The 13,021-nt window shown below is 53.2% G+C and overlaps 1 protein-coding gene across 2 annotated transcripts in view; it reads right to left on the reverse strand.

The window, feature by feature from the left end:
• Positions 1-234: 234 nt before the first annotated feature.
• The window catches only part of SHB (SH2 domain containing adaptor protein B), a 131,152-nt gene continuing 118,365 nt past the window's right edge, over positions 235-13,021 (reverse strand). For both annotated transcript variants that reach the window (XM_081065766.1, XM_081065765.1), the window contains one exon: positions 235-683. In XM_081065766.1, the coding sequence (XP_080921892.1) occupies positions 500-683 (184 nt within the window). In that variant the 3' untranslated portion in view covers positions 235-499. The remainder of the gene's footprint in view (positions 684-13,021) is intronic.

Below are 13,021 nucleotides of genomic sequence, written 5' to 3' on the forward strand. Positions count from 1 at the left end.
ACTCACACACTCAGACGCACACACCACACCAGAGGGGAGGCAGGATTCTCCGGGGGCCCCTGGGCTCTCAGAGCACCAGGATTTGGCTCCCAGCACCAGTGGAACCCTGGTGGGAAAACTGTGCCCCATACACAGGTGTGAATTCGTGACAGCTGGAGAACAAAGAGCTGCAACCCAGAGTTCCTGGCCCGCCCACTGGAGCTGCTCTCCTTTGTTCATCCTGGAAGGCATCTCTTTGGATTTGCAAATATTTTAATTCACAGAAACTCAAGGAGGGGGTGGGGATGGGGACTGGCTTGGCACGATGGCCGTCCCTCTGTCTTTATCCAGGCCTTCTCCAGCCCCCGTGGTGGCAACAGCATTCTAGAGACATGCAGTGGTGTGCTAGTACCATACACACGAGACGAAGTGGACAGCTGGCCACAACGGCCGGGCTCGGGGGCGGGTTTCCGGCTCCTGCAAGTCTGGGCCCCAGCCCAGAGCCGGGCAGGCTGGTCACTCACAGGGTCCGCACAGCCACAGGGTACAGGAGCGATAAGTGCTCGGCGCCTTTGATGGGCAGCTTTCTGGTGGTGTAGTAGTGGATGACTTCTGGGACACTGTCGAACGGGGGGCTGTTCTGACCCAGAATGTATTTCTCTTTGGTTTTGGCCAGTTTCATGTGCATAAAGCCCTGGTTGCTCCTGTGAACAAAACACAGAGGTTATCAGGATTTGCAGAATGACAGAGATCGCCGAGACAGCCATGCTGCTGGGGATGAGGGGACAGGTGCGGGAGCCTGAGGAGCAGGGAGGCAGTTTCTCTATTTTGCTCCGAACAAGGCCATGTCATGGACCCATACTCATTACGCCAGGCCAAATTCCTGCTAAGGTGCAAGGATTCCTTGCTGCCGGGGACAGAAGCAGCAGCTAGTGTCACCTCTCCACGCCAAGGCGCAGGACCAGCTGAAATGCAGCTGCACCGAGTCCCAGCATCGGACCAGGAACCAGCAGCAAGCGTTGTGGAGGAGAGTTTTCCGACCTCAAGAGCTTGGCCTCTCTTCCCATTACTCATGCAGTGTCGTATTTAAGCCTTGCCTGAAAGTTGCCAAGTACAACTCCCCAATGCCCTGACAGGTAGGAAGGGCAGCAGTCATCACTCGCAGCTCACAGATGAAGAAACAGTGTGGCAGGGATGACAGGTGAGCCATTTTCCAAACACTGATACCCTTCAATAGTATGGAACTGTCACTGGAAAGGGGCTGCCCAGCGGGGGACTACCTTTCCCAGCCTCCCTTGTAGCCCCTGTAGCAATATGATTAATTTTAGCCAATGGAATACGGGGAGACTGTGCGGTCTTTCTCAGCATTGCCCCTGACCAGGCACTCTCCTCTCTTCCTCCCTCTGCTCAGCAGCCCTGTCTCCTTCTCTGAGGCCCAGCCTGAGTGTTTCCTCTGCCAGGAAGTCTTCCAGGCTCTCACAGGCACAGCTCCTTCCTTCCTCTGACCACACTGCACGTGATGAAGGATCATGCCTCCATCAGCACTTGCCTTCTTATATTCTAATTACTTATCCATCTTCCCAATTCCTCTCAGAGCTCCATAGAGCAGAGCTGTCTGTCTACCATGCCCAGTGTCTGCTGAAAAGGGGGGTTCCTTGGAAATCAGAGCGGAGCCGTGTGCCCCACGACCCAGTAGGGTGCAGCTCACGGACAGCACAGGCCATGCGGTTTCCACCTGGCCCTAGTGGACCTCTCCCATCGCCCACCCAGGGCTCTGGCCACATGAGACCCCTCACTCACCCCTCTGTCAACCTGCCTTTACCCAGGCTGCCCTTTCCCTGCTCACTCAGCTCCAAGCCTGGCCCTGTATGATTTTGCTCCCACACCTGTGGATGCTGAGGTTTCCGAAGTACAGTCCAATTTACCGAGAGTGTCATTTAGTGAGAAAGCTGGGGCTCCGACCTCCTGCCACCTTCTTGGGGCACTGACAACTTACAATAGAGACCTGGCTTCCTGGAGACCAAGGCCCAACCCTGGCAAGGCTGAGAGCTCTGTGCAGACACAGGTTTGCAGCCTTTCTAAGCTTCTGCTTTCCTAGCTTTAGCGGCTGCCACGGAGGGCTTACGCCTCTCTCCCAGTCAGGACTAGGCTCCCCTTGCTTACCAGTGCCTGCTCTATTAATGCATCAATTTGGACTCCGGGACCACTTTCAAACGGGCAGAGCAAATGCTTAATGAAGTGCAGGCACTGAGCAATACATCTGCTCATAATAATGTATTTAGAGATGTCACCCTCGGCTTAAAGGAAATCGTTTGGAGAGCAATTATGTTTCAAGAGAGAATAATTCCTGTAAAGAACAGAAATTTAAATCAAGATTTTTTTAAGGCTGACAATGTTCTAATTACAGAGCCTGTGGCAAGTTCTGCTCCTTAGTGAAGGGTCATTTCATTGGGGAAATTGCCTCAACACATCTGAGGAGCAGGCGGCGCCCTTGCATAAGCTGTTAGCAGGGAAACGGTGTGTGCGCATTAAGTGAAAAGTGTGCTGGAGACTCAGCTACCCACCACACCGGGGAGAGATCTTCAATCTTGGCTGGCCAGGGAAGGGCTGTACTGCACCTGTTTGAATGAAGTGCTGAAACTGTGCAGCTGAGAAAACTGGATCTCGTTAAATAAAAACCTTTGCGCTCTCCGAGGCCCCGGGCTCAGCTTTGCCTGGAGACGGGGTGGTACCTGGAAGAGCAGGGGCTGGAGCTGCAGGTAAGTGCAGGCTCGGGCAGGGAAAGGTGTGGCCTCAGGAATGCCACACCCTTTTCCTGAGTACAGGGGAGTCATGTTTTAGGGTGCCAGGCCACCAGGCTTTATGAGTCTCACAGATCTAGGCTGGGGGTACAAAGTGTAGGGTGTGTAAGACAGGATCACAGCAGCCAGCTGTGAGCGGTGTCTGAATGCCAAAGCTCTGCTGGCATCAAAGGTATGAAGTTGCAGGAGGAGCTGATTTAATTTTTAAAGAAGTTAAAGACAGTAACTCATATGGGCTAACAGGACATTTTCACATTGGTTGTTCCTAAAACATCCAGCAAGGGTAGTACACGAGGATGGCAACGCTGACAGAGCCAGAAATGGAAGCTGAAGCTCCTCTGTTCCCAGGCCGCGGGATCCAAGGAGTCACCAGCTATGAGAAACTCCATCCTGATGCCCCCACCTCAACAGACATGGGCGGGAGGGGCAGGGCAGTCGTCAGCACCTCCTGAAGTGCCCCCTGACTCTGCAGGCCTACTGTTTGCTCCTCTGACACTTCTATTTCAGTACATGCTAGTTTATAACCGTGAGCCAGGCCAGTTATGAAGGTCAGAGACCAAGGCAGAGAACTCAGGCCCTGTGCCCCCCAGTCCATGGCCTGACCAATGCCCCTCAGAGGGAGAAAGGCCCGTGAGCTGGCCCTCACAATGGGTTCAATGGGTTCACAGCACCCTGGAGTTCTCTGGACCTTGGACAGTGAGTGTGGGCTCTGTTCCTGCCCCTACTGGATCCATGGAAGCTAACGAGATGGCCTCTGGGAATTTCTGGGCGGAAGGTCCTGGATTCCTGTGTATAGGCACAATCTGCTGCCTACTCTGTGAGGACTTCTGCAAGAAAGGGGCCTGGAGGCAGCTTCATGCTCCCTTCATTGCTGCCCATGGCCCCCAGTCCTGCTCTCACTGGGCATCTGCCTAGATGGCCTTCAGAGCCGATGTTTCTTGGGCACTTCCCATGAGCCAGGCTGTGTGCTGAGCACGGAGGCTCAGAGGGAGGTGGCTGACCCAGCGCCATGCGGCCGTCAGCAGTGGTACTGCTGCTGCTGCCCCTCCTGGGGGGCGTTTCGCAGAGCCCATGCTCCTGACCTCAGCACCACCCCGCTCCAGGAGGGGGCCCTGCCTAGCCCTCAGCACACCACGTGAGGCCAGGCAGGGCGGTGGGCCAGAGGTATCAGACCCTGAGGAAATGATTCCTCGACCCTGAGCCTCATCCCCGAGGAACCTACACAGCAGGGCTGCTGGCGGATCAGAGACAGCAGACTGGCAGTCAGAGGACATCCCAGGGACTGGCAACAGTGTGTCCTGACTGGTGGAGTGCAGCCTTCAGCCAAGGAGGCAGAGTGGTGACCCATCACATGGGGCTGGCAGGCCCTGAGAGGCGAGCAGGCTTTCTTTTTGAACAATCTGTCAAACCCCGACTCATGCAAAGGTCAGGTAAAGCCTTGTCAACACACACCAAAGAAACGTGTTGTAATAATATATACGGGTAGGTCACAAAGTGCCCACGAGTGAGATGCTACCTAACAACAGTCGAAGATTAAAAAACAGCTGCCAGGGATGTCTTTAATGACTCTCAACTCTATTCAGAAGACACCAGGCATAAGAGAAAAAACAATAACATTTCTAGGGAGAAGAGAGGGTGCATCTGATCACCAGCATTCACAGAAATGCTATGGCTGCTGTGGACAGAGTGCTTCTGGAGCTAGAAGCAGCCTGGGGACCATCTTCTCTTACCCTCTTGGAGTACTGGGGAGGAAACTGAGTTCAGAGAGAGCAACCCTCTGGCTCAAGGCACACAGCAAGGTGGGCTGCAGCTACAGCCAGGGCCAGGTGGGCTGGGTTCGGGGCCACACCACCTCCCAGCACCACGTCTACAAAGGCACTGGTCCCCAGGGAGGGCAGACAGGCTGCCGCCACCTGCCAAGCTCCGGCGTCAGCCCCGTCTCCTTTGATAGGACATCTTGTGAAAGCCAAGTCACAATTAGGGGTGTCTCCGGTGGGTGACCTATCTAATGAGTCTTGTAAGGCTCCTGGAGGCTGGGGGTGCTGGGGCTGTCAGGGTGCTCAGATCGCTCATTATCATCACAAAAAGCACCTCCTCATCACCAGGATTATCAAACGTGCCTGGTGCGCTGGGCCTAATAACAGGCCCCACCTCGTCTCATAATCACAAGCTTTAATAAAACGTCACTCAGCCCGCAGCTGCCGGCCCGAGCAGGGTACAAGGCCTCACCTCTTCGCTTTTAGACCTAATTGCTTGATGCATATTTCATGAAGAATCCTGGGTAATAGTTATGTTAAATTGCTTCTTTTCATGATGAAATGACTTAAAAATACTTGCATATAATATTTATGTGGGAGAAAGAAAAGCAATTGCCCTCGATGACAAGCATGGAGGACCCAGTCACAGGAATACCCATCCAGGGTGATCTCTGGTTCACCTCTATTGAAAGGTGGCTGGGGAGCTGCTCTCTTGACCAAGATGCCCCAGAATGCTGTCCCTCCGCTCAAAATGGCACCCGGGTCCCCACTGCCACGGCGGGGTAAAGGCCACACGTACTGCTCAAGCCCCCACTGTGCACCAGGCACTGAGCTGAGCGGCTGCTACACAGGCTCTCATTTAAGCCCACAGCAATGTCGCTAAGTTGGTATAACTATCACTGTTTACAGATGGGGAAACTGAGGCTGAGAAAGGTTGTGTTCCTGGTCTTGTCCCATGGGACACAGTGGGGCCTGAGTTCGCTGTGGCTGTCTGCCTCTGCAGCCTGTGTTCAGCACTCAGGGCCCTGAAGCTACCACTGCAGCCTTACCTTCCCCACTCAGCCGCCCAACTACGTGAATGCAGGTGTCCGGGGGCCTCTGGACTCTGCCCCGAGAAGTAGCTTCCCTGCAGCTCTGTGAGCTCCTGAGGGCAGGAACCGTGACTTCATTGTGACCTTTCTCAGCAGGCCGAGCCTTACCCACTTAGCACATGCCTGGCACACAGCTGGGCACTGTCCATCTGTCTGTCCATCTACCTATCCAGCAGCTTGCTAGCGTCTGCCCTGAGCCAGGGAAATGAGGCCCCACACACCGGCCTCTCTGGATGTAAAGTTCCTGAGGGCAGGCTGGTGGCCACTCCATCCTGCCCCCCACTATGGCTCAGTCAGGATACAAGCAGCCTCCTCTGTGGTCAGCACTGGTCCCAGGACAAGTGCGAAAGGACCTACAGAGCAAGCTCAGTGAGGGGCAGAGCCCTGGGGAGTGCCCAGAGGGTCCCGCCTGCCAGGGACACACAGGCAGGTGCCTCTCAAATCAGAGAGGTCGTGCCTGAGGGAGGCGACAGAGGAGAATGGGTCACACCCTTCTCTTTCTCTGGGATTCTAAAAGAAATGATCCCTAGGGCCAGTGCCCCCTGCCCAGGCCGGAATAAACCAAAGGTGAATGTGAGACCGATTCCCTCCCAAAGCCAGTCTTCCTGCGGGGCCCAGCAGCTCTCTAAGCAGAGGCGTCTTTTGGTCTAAGTGAACCTCCTTTTGTCGGGTCATTTTAATCACACGTTGGAATCTTACATCAACAAAGATTCCTGGGCCCGGGTCAGTAAGCACAGAGAAAGAAGACTCTGCATTGGTTGCAGGACGCTTCTCAGAGAAGGGAGGTGTCACAGGTCCTCTGCCTTCCACAGTGCTCCCTCAGAGCCCTTGGAACACCACCCTGTGCTCTGCACGGGAGGGCACGACACCAGCCCAACGGGCCCTTCTATGCCCACAGGCGGTCACTCCAGTCAGGGTGAAGATGGACTCGGACATTTGTGCTGAATGAGCAGGGTGGGTGGGTGCGGTTCTAGGCCTGGCTCTACGCTGTGACCCTGGGCGCGGGAGCTTCCAGAGGGATTTCGCCTGCAGGGTGACCAGGACAAGATACCTCCTACTGAGGCCACCGAGGGGCCTGCAAAACAAGTAATTCCTGTCATCACCCCGCCCATGATTGCTAATACTGCCTCTGTAAGCAGGTAGTTCTGGGATTCAGAATATCTGCTGTTCTCCCACCTTCTCTTTGACCTCCAGGGAGATGGAATAGTTTGCTGGGTGTATATCTGTAGAGAAACTCTCCTCGCCACAGCTGTGAGCAAGGTGCAGCCACTGCAGAAACCCTGTGTGCCTGCAGAGAAGCCTGCTCTGAGGAGAGCCCCGGGCCTGCTGCGGGAGAGAAGTGCCCAGATCTCAGTGATAGGGGCCTTCAGGGGACAGGTAGCTGGTGGGCATCTCCCAAGGGCCTACTGCGTGCAGGCTAGTGTCTGCTCATGCCGTGAATCTCCAGCAAAGGTTCCGGAAGCTGGAGATGCAAAGGTGTACAATGGTGATAGCCACTGCCACCCTTGGTCCGTGGCTAGACCAACCGATGGCTTCACAAAGAAGCAGGGAGGGCTGGTGTTATCTGCAAGATGCCCACTGCACAGATGAAAAGACCAAAGGCCAGAGGGAGAAGCAACTTGCCCAGGTCACAATGAGAGGACATGAGGGCCAGGGGACCAGCATGGAGTCATTCCAGCTGTGGGATGGAGTTCCCCAACTCTGCGATATGTGGAGCGGGGGTACGGAGGCCCCTTCCAGCTGAGAGGTTCTAGGAGTCAAGGGAGCTGGGGGAAGGGGTTTACGAAGTCACAAGGCAAATATCTGCCTGCTACCCAGTCTTGCGAAACAGCCTTGTTATAGTGACAAGCCAAAGACACATAAGCCAGGTTACTGCAAACAAATGTCTAAATGTAAACGCTGCAGAGCCAACTGATTTGATTTACAACCAAATAATTAGACTTTCAATAAATGCATCGGAAGTGATTAGCCTTCCCAAGACACCCGGGCACGTCTCAAGCTCTAAGTTGGCAGCTCAGGGTGAGGGCCTTCAGTAAATCACGACAAAAAGCTGTCTCCAGGCAGAAGGAGAGCTGGCAGATGCCTCTCTCAGCAAACATGGAGAGGCATAAGGCTTGTTTTGTGCCACACAGCGCAGCAGGTTAGGTCAAAATGAATCCATTTGGGGTAATTTTCTCAGGAGAAGACTAACCAAGTGTCAGGCAGGAGCCTCCCATTACCGGTGGTGTGTAAGCAGGAGGGTGATGATGCTTAGGGGCCAGGCTAGATGACTTCTGCCGTTCCTCTGTTTGCTGCTCCCATCAGTTCTTGGGCTCAGCCAACTGTACATTAAAAGCTGCAAGGGTAGGGTGGAGCAGGGAGTGCTGTGGGAAATGTCAGAGCTTTAGGAGGGGGAAGGTCTAGAGTGGGTACCTCCACCCTTTTACTTCTAATTGCAGATGTTTCTATGAACACGGAGGCCCTTTTGTGTTTGGGGCAGGTAGTGGGTGGTGGTGGCTGGACTAAGTCAGATACCTGGGTTCAAACTCTGGTCCCACTGATGCCACTGGCTGGGCAAGTCCCTTTCCTTGGGCCTCACCATCTCGACCTGGGAAAGGTGGAGGGTGTCCCTCCAGAAATGAAGTTCTCTCAAGCCAATGAGGAACATCCTAAGAGGGTAGGAGACACGCAGGAGGACCAAGGCAGGCCAGGATGGCTAATACTTAACACAGGGAGAAAGGTCGGACGGCAATGGGCACAGTGGCTCCCAGCTTGGGGCTGGCACGATGACAACAGCAGGCTCCCTAAGGCCTGTGCCAACGGGATGGACAGAATGCATTCAGGTGGCCTTCCTTCTTTTGGATGAGCCCCTCCCGGCCCACACTCTCCGGGGAGCAGTGGTTCTCAGCTGGGACAAGTTTACCCCTCTCCTGGGGACATTATATTGGGCTGCTGGCATCTAGATGGAAGCCAGGGACACTGCTCACAAGCCTACAATGCACAGGACAGTCCTCAGAGCACAGAATAATCCAGCCCCAATAGCAGGAGTGCTGAGGTTCAAGCCACACCCCTCACTGGTCGCCAGTGCCTCAACGTCATCATTTATGAACCGGGAATGACAAGAGTCCCCCCTCGCAGTAGTTGTGAGAGGTAAGAGAAACCATTCATGTGAACGAAGCGTCAACACTTGATAAAGGCTGGGTCGTCCGGCTCCTTATTTAAGGGCTTAAGACACAACACAGAATTTGCCAAACAGCTTGGCTGCAAAGTGCTCTGGGCTGTTTCCAAGGACCAAGCCCCCACCCAACCCCCAACCAACAGATGGGGAGAACATGCAAAGGCAGCCGTGGGGTGCACCAGCTGCCAAGGAGAGGGCTTTGAGGGGCACGATGGCTTTTATAGACAGAGGGGAGCTGGAAACCTGGAGTCGACCCCAGTGAGTCTGGGAGTGAGACAAAAGGTGAGGAAAGCAAGACAGCTCCGACAGACACAAGGGCAAGGGAACCACCACGGCCTGCGGACCTGGGGCCACTCAGACCTGGGTGACCTGCTGTGGGGACAGAGTCCCACAGAGCAGTTTCCAGGCTTTCAGCCTCTCGTGGCAAGGGGCTGGCTTGGTTATTAGATGACCATCCGCTGTGGCTGGGTGGCCGTCAGCTGTAACCAGTTAGCCATTAGCCACTAATATAACTGCCGTGGCTACGCTAAGGGGTTGGTGGGTTGGCTGAGAAGCGGATGGCGGATTGCGGCTAGCAAGTGGGGTTTAGCAAGCGGATTGCGGATCGTGTGGATCCTACTTCCTGTGTCTCGACCGGCCTCCAGCGAGACTGGGGTGCAGGAAGACCCCTTGTTGGGGTACTGGCGGATGTTTGCTTTTGTGTCTCCACCCCAGCCACCAGCGAGAATATAGTGGCATGACTCCCCTACCTATGGCTCCGTGGGTGTTCCTTTTTGGCCTCACTATGTCCTGCGTTCTTGTGTGGGGAGTGGGAGCTGAGACCCCACATGACACCTGCCCTGCCACTTGTGAGCCGTACTTCTCTCTGTGCCTCAGTTTCCTCCTCTGTAGAATGGAGCTTTCAATGCCCATCTGTAAGGGCTGTCCTGAGATCGGAGCTAGACAGTGCATGAGCAAGTCTGGCAGGTGCCGAGGCTCAGGATTCTGACATGGCTTCGTTTCCACCCGCTCTGCAGGAGCCTACATACAAGTTGCTGCCCATCTGGCTTGTCTTACTGGCTTTGCTGCCCAGGCTGAGCACTGAGCGTGTCTCCCCGTCTGTCTGGTCTGTCGTTCACGGCCATGTTGGCAGCCCAGAAGCCGTGGATGGCCAGGCAGCCTCCTGGCTGCAAGACCACCTCCTCCAGCTGGGCAGCCGCCTGGCTGGGGTGGGAGTCCTGGGTTCCAGCCCCAGCTCTGTCTCTGGGTGACAATGGGCAGGGAGTTTACGTCCCTGTGATCAGTTTTTACTAACATCAAACAGTATTGCACAATACTCTCAAAAGCACATTGTTACACGTGGGGTCCACGTGAAAACAGAACAGAAATGATGAGGAAAGAGGTTTCTCTGCTTAAAAAATACTGGTCATAGACGGCTATGGCATGTATTAAATGCCTCCTGTGTGTATTGCTTTGTATTCCACATTTCTGAGGGAGACGAGACATCAAACAGAGGATTTTAAGACCATTTGGTTCCCTGCCCTCGTTTTATAGATGACACAGGCCCAGAGACGGGTGAAGGTTTGCTCCTATTACCCAGTGATCAGGGGCCAGAATGCCCCCACCCTCACCCACGTGCCATCAGTTGAAGGGGAATCTTGGCACTACCAGGAGCCTTTGTATGCTCCCAGGCAGCAGTGATGGGTATAACAGGCGGAAGGCAGGGAGGGGGGAGGAAGCAGCAATCCCTCCACACCCCAATTCCCATCCTTATCCTTAAAGCACAGTGTGTGTCCTCACTCCTCCCCACCAACTCCTGTCCTGGGGGGGGGGGTGGCATTCATTAGCACAGCAAGGAAGGGGACTCACCCTCACAGCACCTGACCCAACTTACACAGTTTTACTTAAAAAAAAAAGTGAAGAAGGGAAATCCAGAGGGGCCTTTAAAACTGTAAGTTACAGCAGATCTGTCTGCTTGGTGACCCTGCATCTAACCTGAGGATAGTGTTCTCCTCCCTGGAATTTCAAGGGCACACAGTTGACTGGAAGCCACCCAGACACCCTAGCTGAAAGCCTTTTGCAAATCATATGAATGACAGTTTTATTTCATTCACAGGTTCCCAGTAGAAAAACTCCCAACAGTGCTTGGAGATCTGGGCCTCAATTTCTTCATCTGTGAAATGGGGAGCAGTTTATGACATTCCCTCAAGTCCACTGAAAGCAAGTGAAAAGAGCTCTGAACTAGACATTGGGGACCCGGCCCGGCCCAGTCCTCCCCTCTGGGGCCTCAGGGTCCTAATCTACACAATGAAGGGACAGGAGCAGATAACCACCAAGGTCCCATCAACCTCTAACCCTTTGAAGCCTGGCACATAAGAGATGCTCCCAACACATGAGGAAGGTGTGACTATTCAGGTATTAAACAAAAGGATTCGACTTCATCACAGACGCCCCAGAATCCCAGGGCTGGAAGAAGAATGCAGGTTTCTCAAAAAGAGAGTTTTTTCAAATGTGCCCCAGATGCCACCATGGGGACTTGGTAAGCCCTGACCTCTTTGGAACCAAGAGATTCTGATGCACAGTCTAATCTGAGAACCACAATTCTAGTTCTATCTGATGATGGAAACTCCTTTGTAATATTCACAACTTCTGGCGTCCAGCTCTTATTGCTTACTCCAAGCTTTGGGGAGCTTACTCTCTGCCAAGACAAGTCCTTCCAACCTCCCATGGCTCTGCCCACGGGAAGGTCCTTCCATGTTCTGAGCTGAGCTGTGACTTAGTGCAGCTTACAGGTGGTAGCCCAGCTCTAAGCTCCGGTTCCTGCAGGCCCAACAAAGCTGCTCCTTCTGCCCTGGGAAGGGCCCTCAGAAACTGGAAAACGGAAGGGAGGGCAGACTGCAGCTGCTCTTCTCTCGCCAGCTGCCCTCACAGAGCAGCATTTCCTGTCCTTTCCCATCTGCTCATTCTCTCTCACCCACGCTGCTCATTCTCTCATGACACTGAGGGCCTGCCACTGGCCAGTGTCCTGGTGAGGCTGTCCCGTTTGGCCACCAGCACCACCGTCTGGACACGACAGCACTGTCAGTGTGGACACCCCGAATCTTGGCTTAACGCCTTTCTGGTGTCTGCTGACCTGAGCCTACCTTTCGCTTCCACCTCCTCCTGAATCCCACAAGACAGGATCTTATTGACATACCCAGCGTCATCGGGTGCAGACAACACTCACCTCTTGACCAAAACCAAAAGGGGCACTGGGCCAACAACATTAAGAAGCAAAAGCCCACTGGCTTTGGCCACCCTTGGAAGGTTTGATGCAATTTTGAAAGGTCACTTGTCAGCCTTTGGTAATCTGGGTTCTGGAGGGCGAATCCTCACATGTTGGGCATTCATTCTGGCAGCTTCTTGACAACCTCTGTCCACAGAGTGGGGAATTTTCTCAAAATTAAATCTCCGGCTCTTTGCTCCCTAATGAAATTGATTTCCGTCTTGATACACAACAAAGCTTTCGTTTTATTATTTGGCTAGGGTTTGACCACATTAATTATAGTGTTTTTTTTTCAGCATGGCTGCAAGTAATTGAGTTCCCAAAAGTTACTATCGGAACTGATTGATTTTTTTTAAATTAAACTTGGATTATGTGAGGTTTTTTTTTTTTAAAAAAAAAACTTTTACTTATTTTAAGTATGTTTTTCCAAAACCCATGCACTCCAAGTCAAGTAGTTGTTTCAATCTAGTTGTGGAGGGCGCAGCTCACACTGGCCAATATGGGGATCGAACTAGCAATCCTGGTGTTATAAGCATCGCGCTTTAACCTACTGAGCTAACCGGCCACCCTCTAATTGCTTTTTAAAACTCCCACAAAACTCAAACATTCAATCCTAGTTTCTTTATAGGTATTTTTGTTGTTGTTGTTAAGATTGAAAAATTCAGGACAGGAAAACATATTTTTCCAGGCTGAAAGTCTGAATTCAAAATGGGATTATGCTAATGTTTGGAGACTGTGAATCAGAAATTTGGGTGTACCCAGCTCACGCATTTGCTGCCTGGATGGTTTTATCATCACTTGTGTCAGAACTCATATACTGCCCCGAGTTTTTAAATCATTATCACTGGCATAATCCTACCTGCCTCGGAGGATACACTCTGCAGAAGCCTGTTCAAATCAATTTCTAACACCAGGTACCAGGGCCTGCAAACAGCCCACCTGGCACCGTGTAAATGCGTTTCTCCCCAGGAGGCTATGTTCAGCCTGGGTGG

This window comes from Rhinolophus hipposideros (assembly GCF_964194185.1).
Source record: "Rhinolophus hipposideros genome assembly, chromosome: 11".
Classification (NCBI taxonomy): Eukaryota; Metazoa; Chordata; class Mammalia; order Chiroptera; family Rhinolophidae; genus Rhinolophus; species Rhinolophus hipposideros.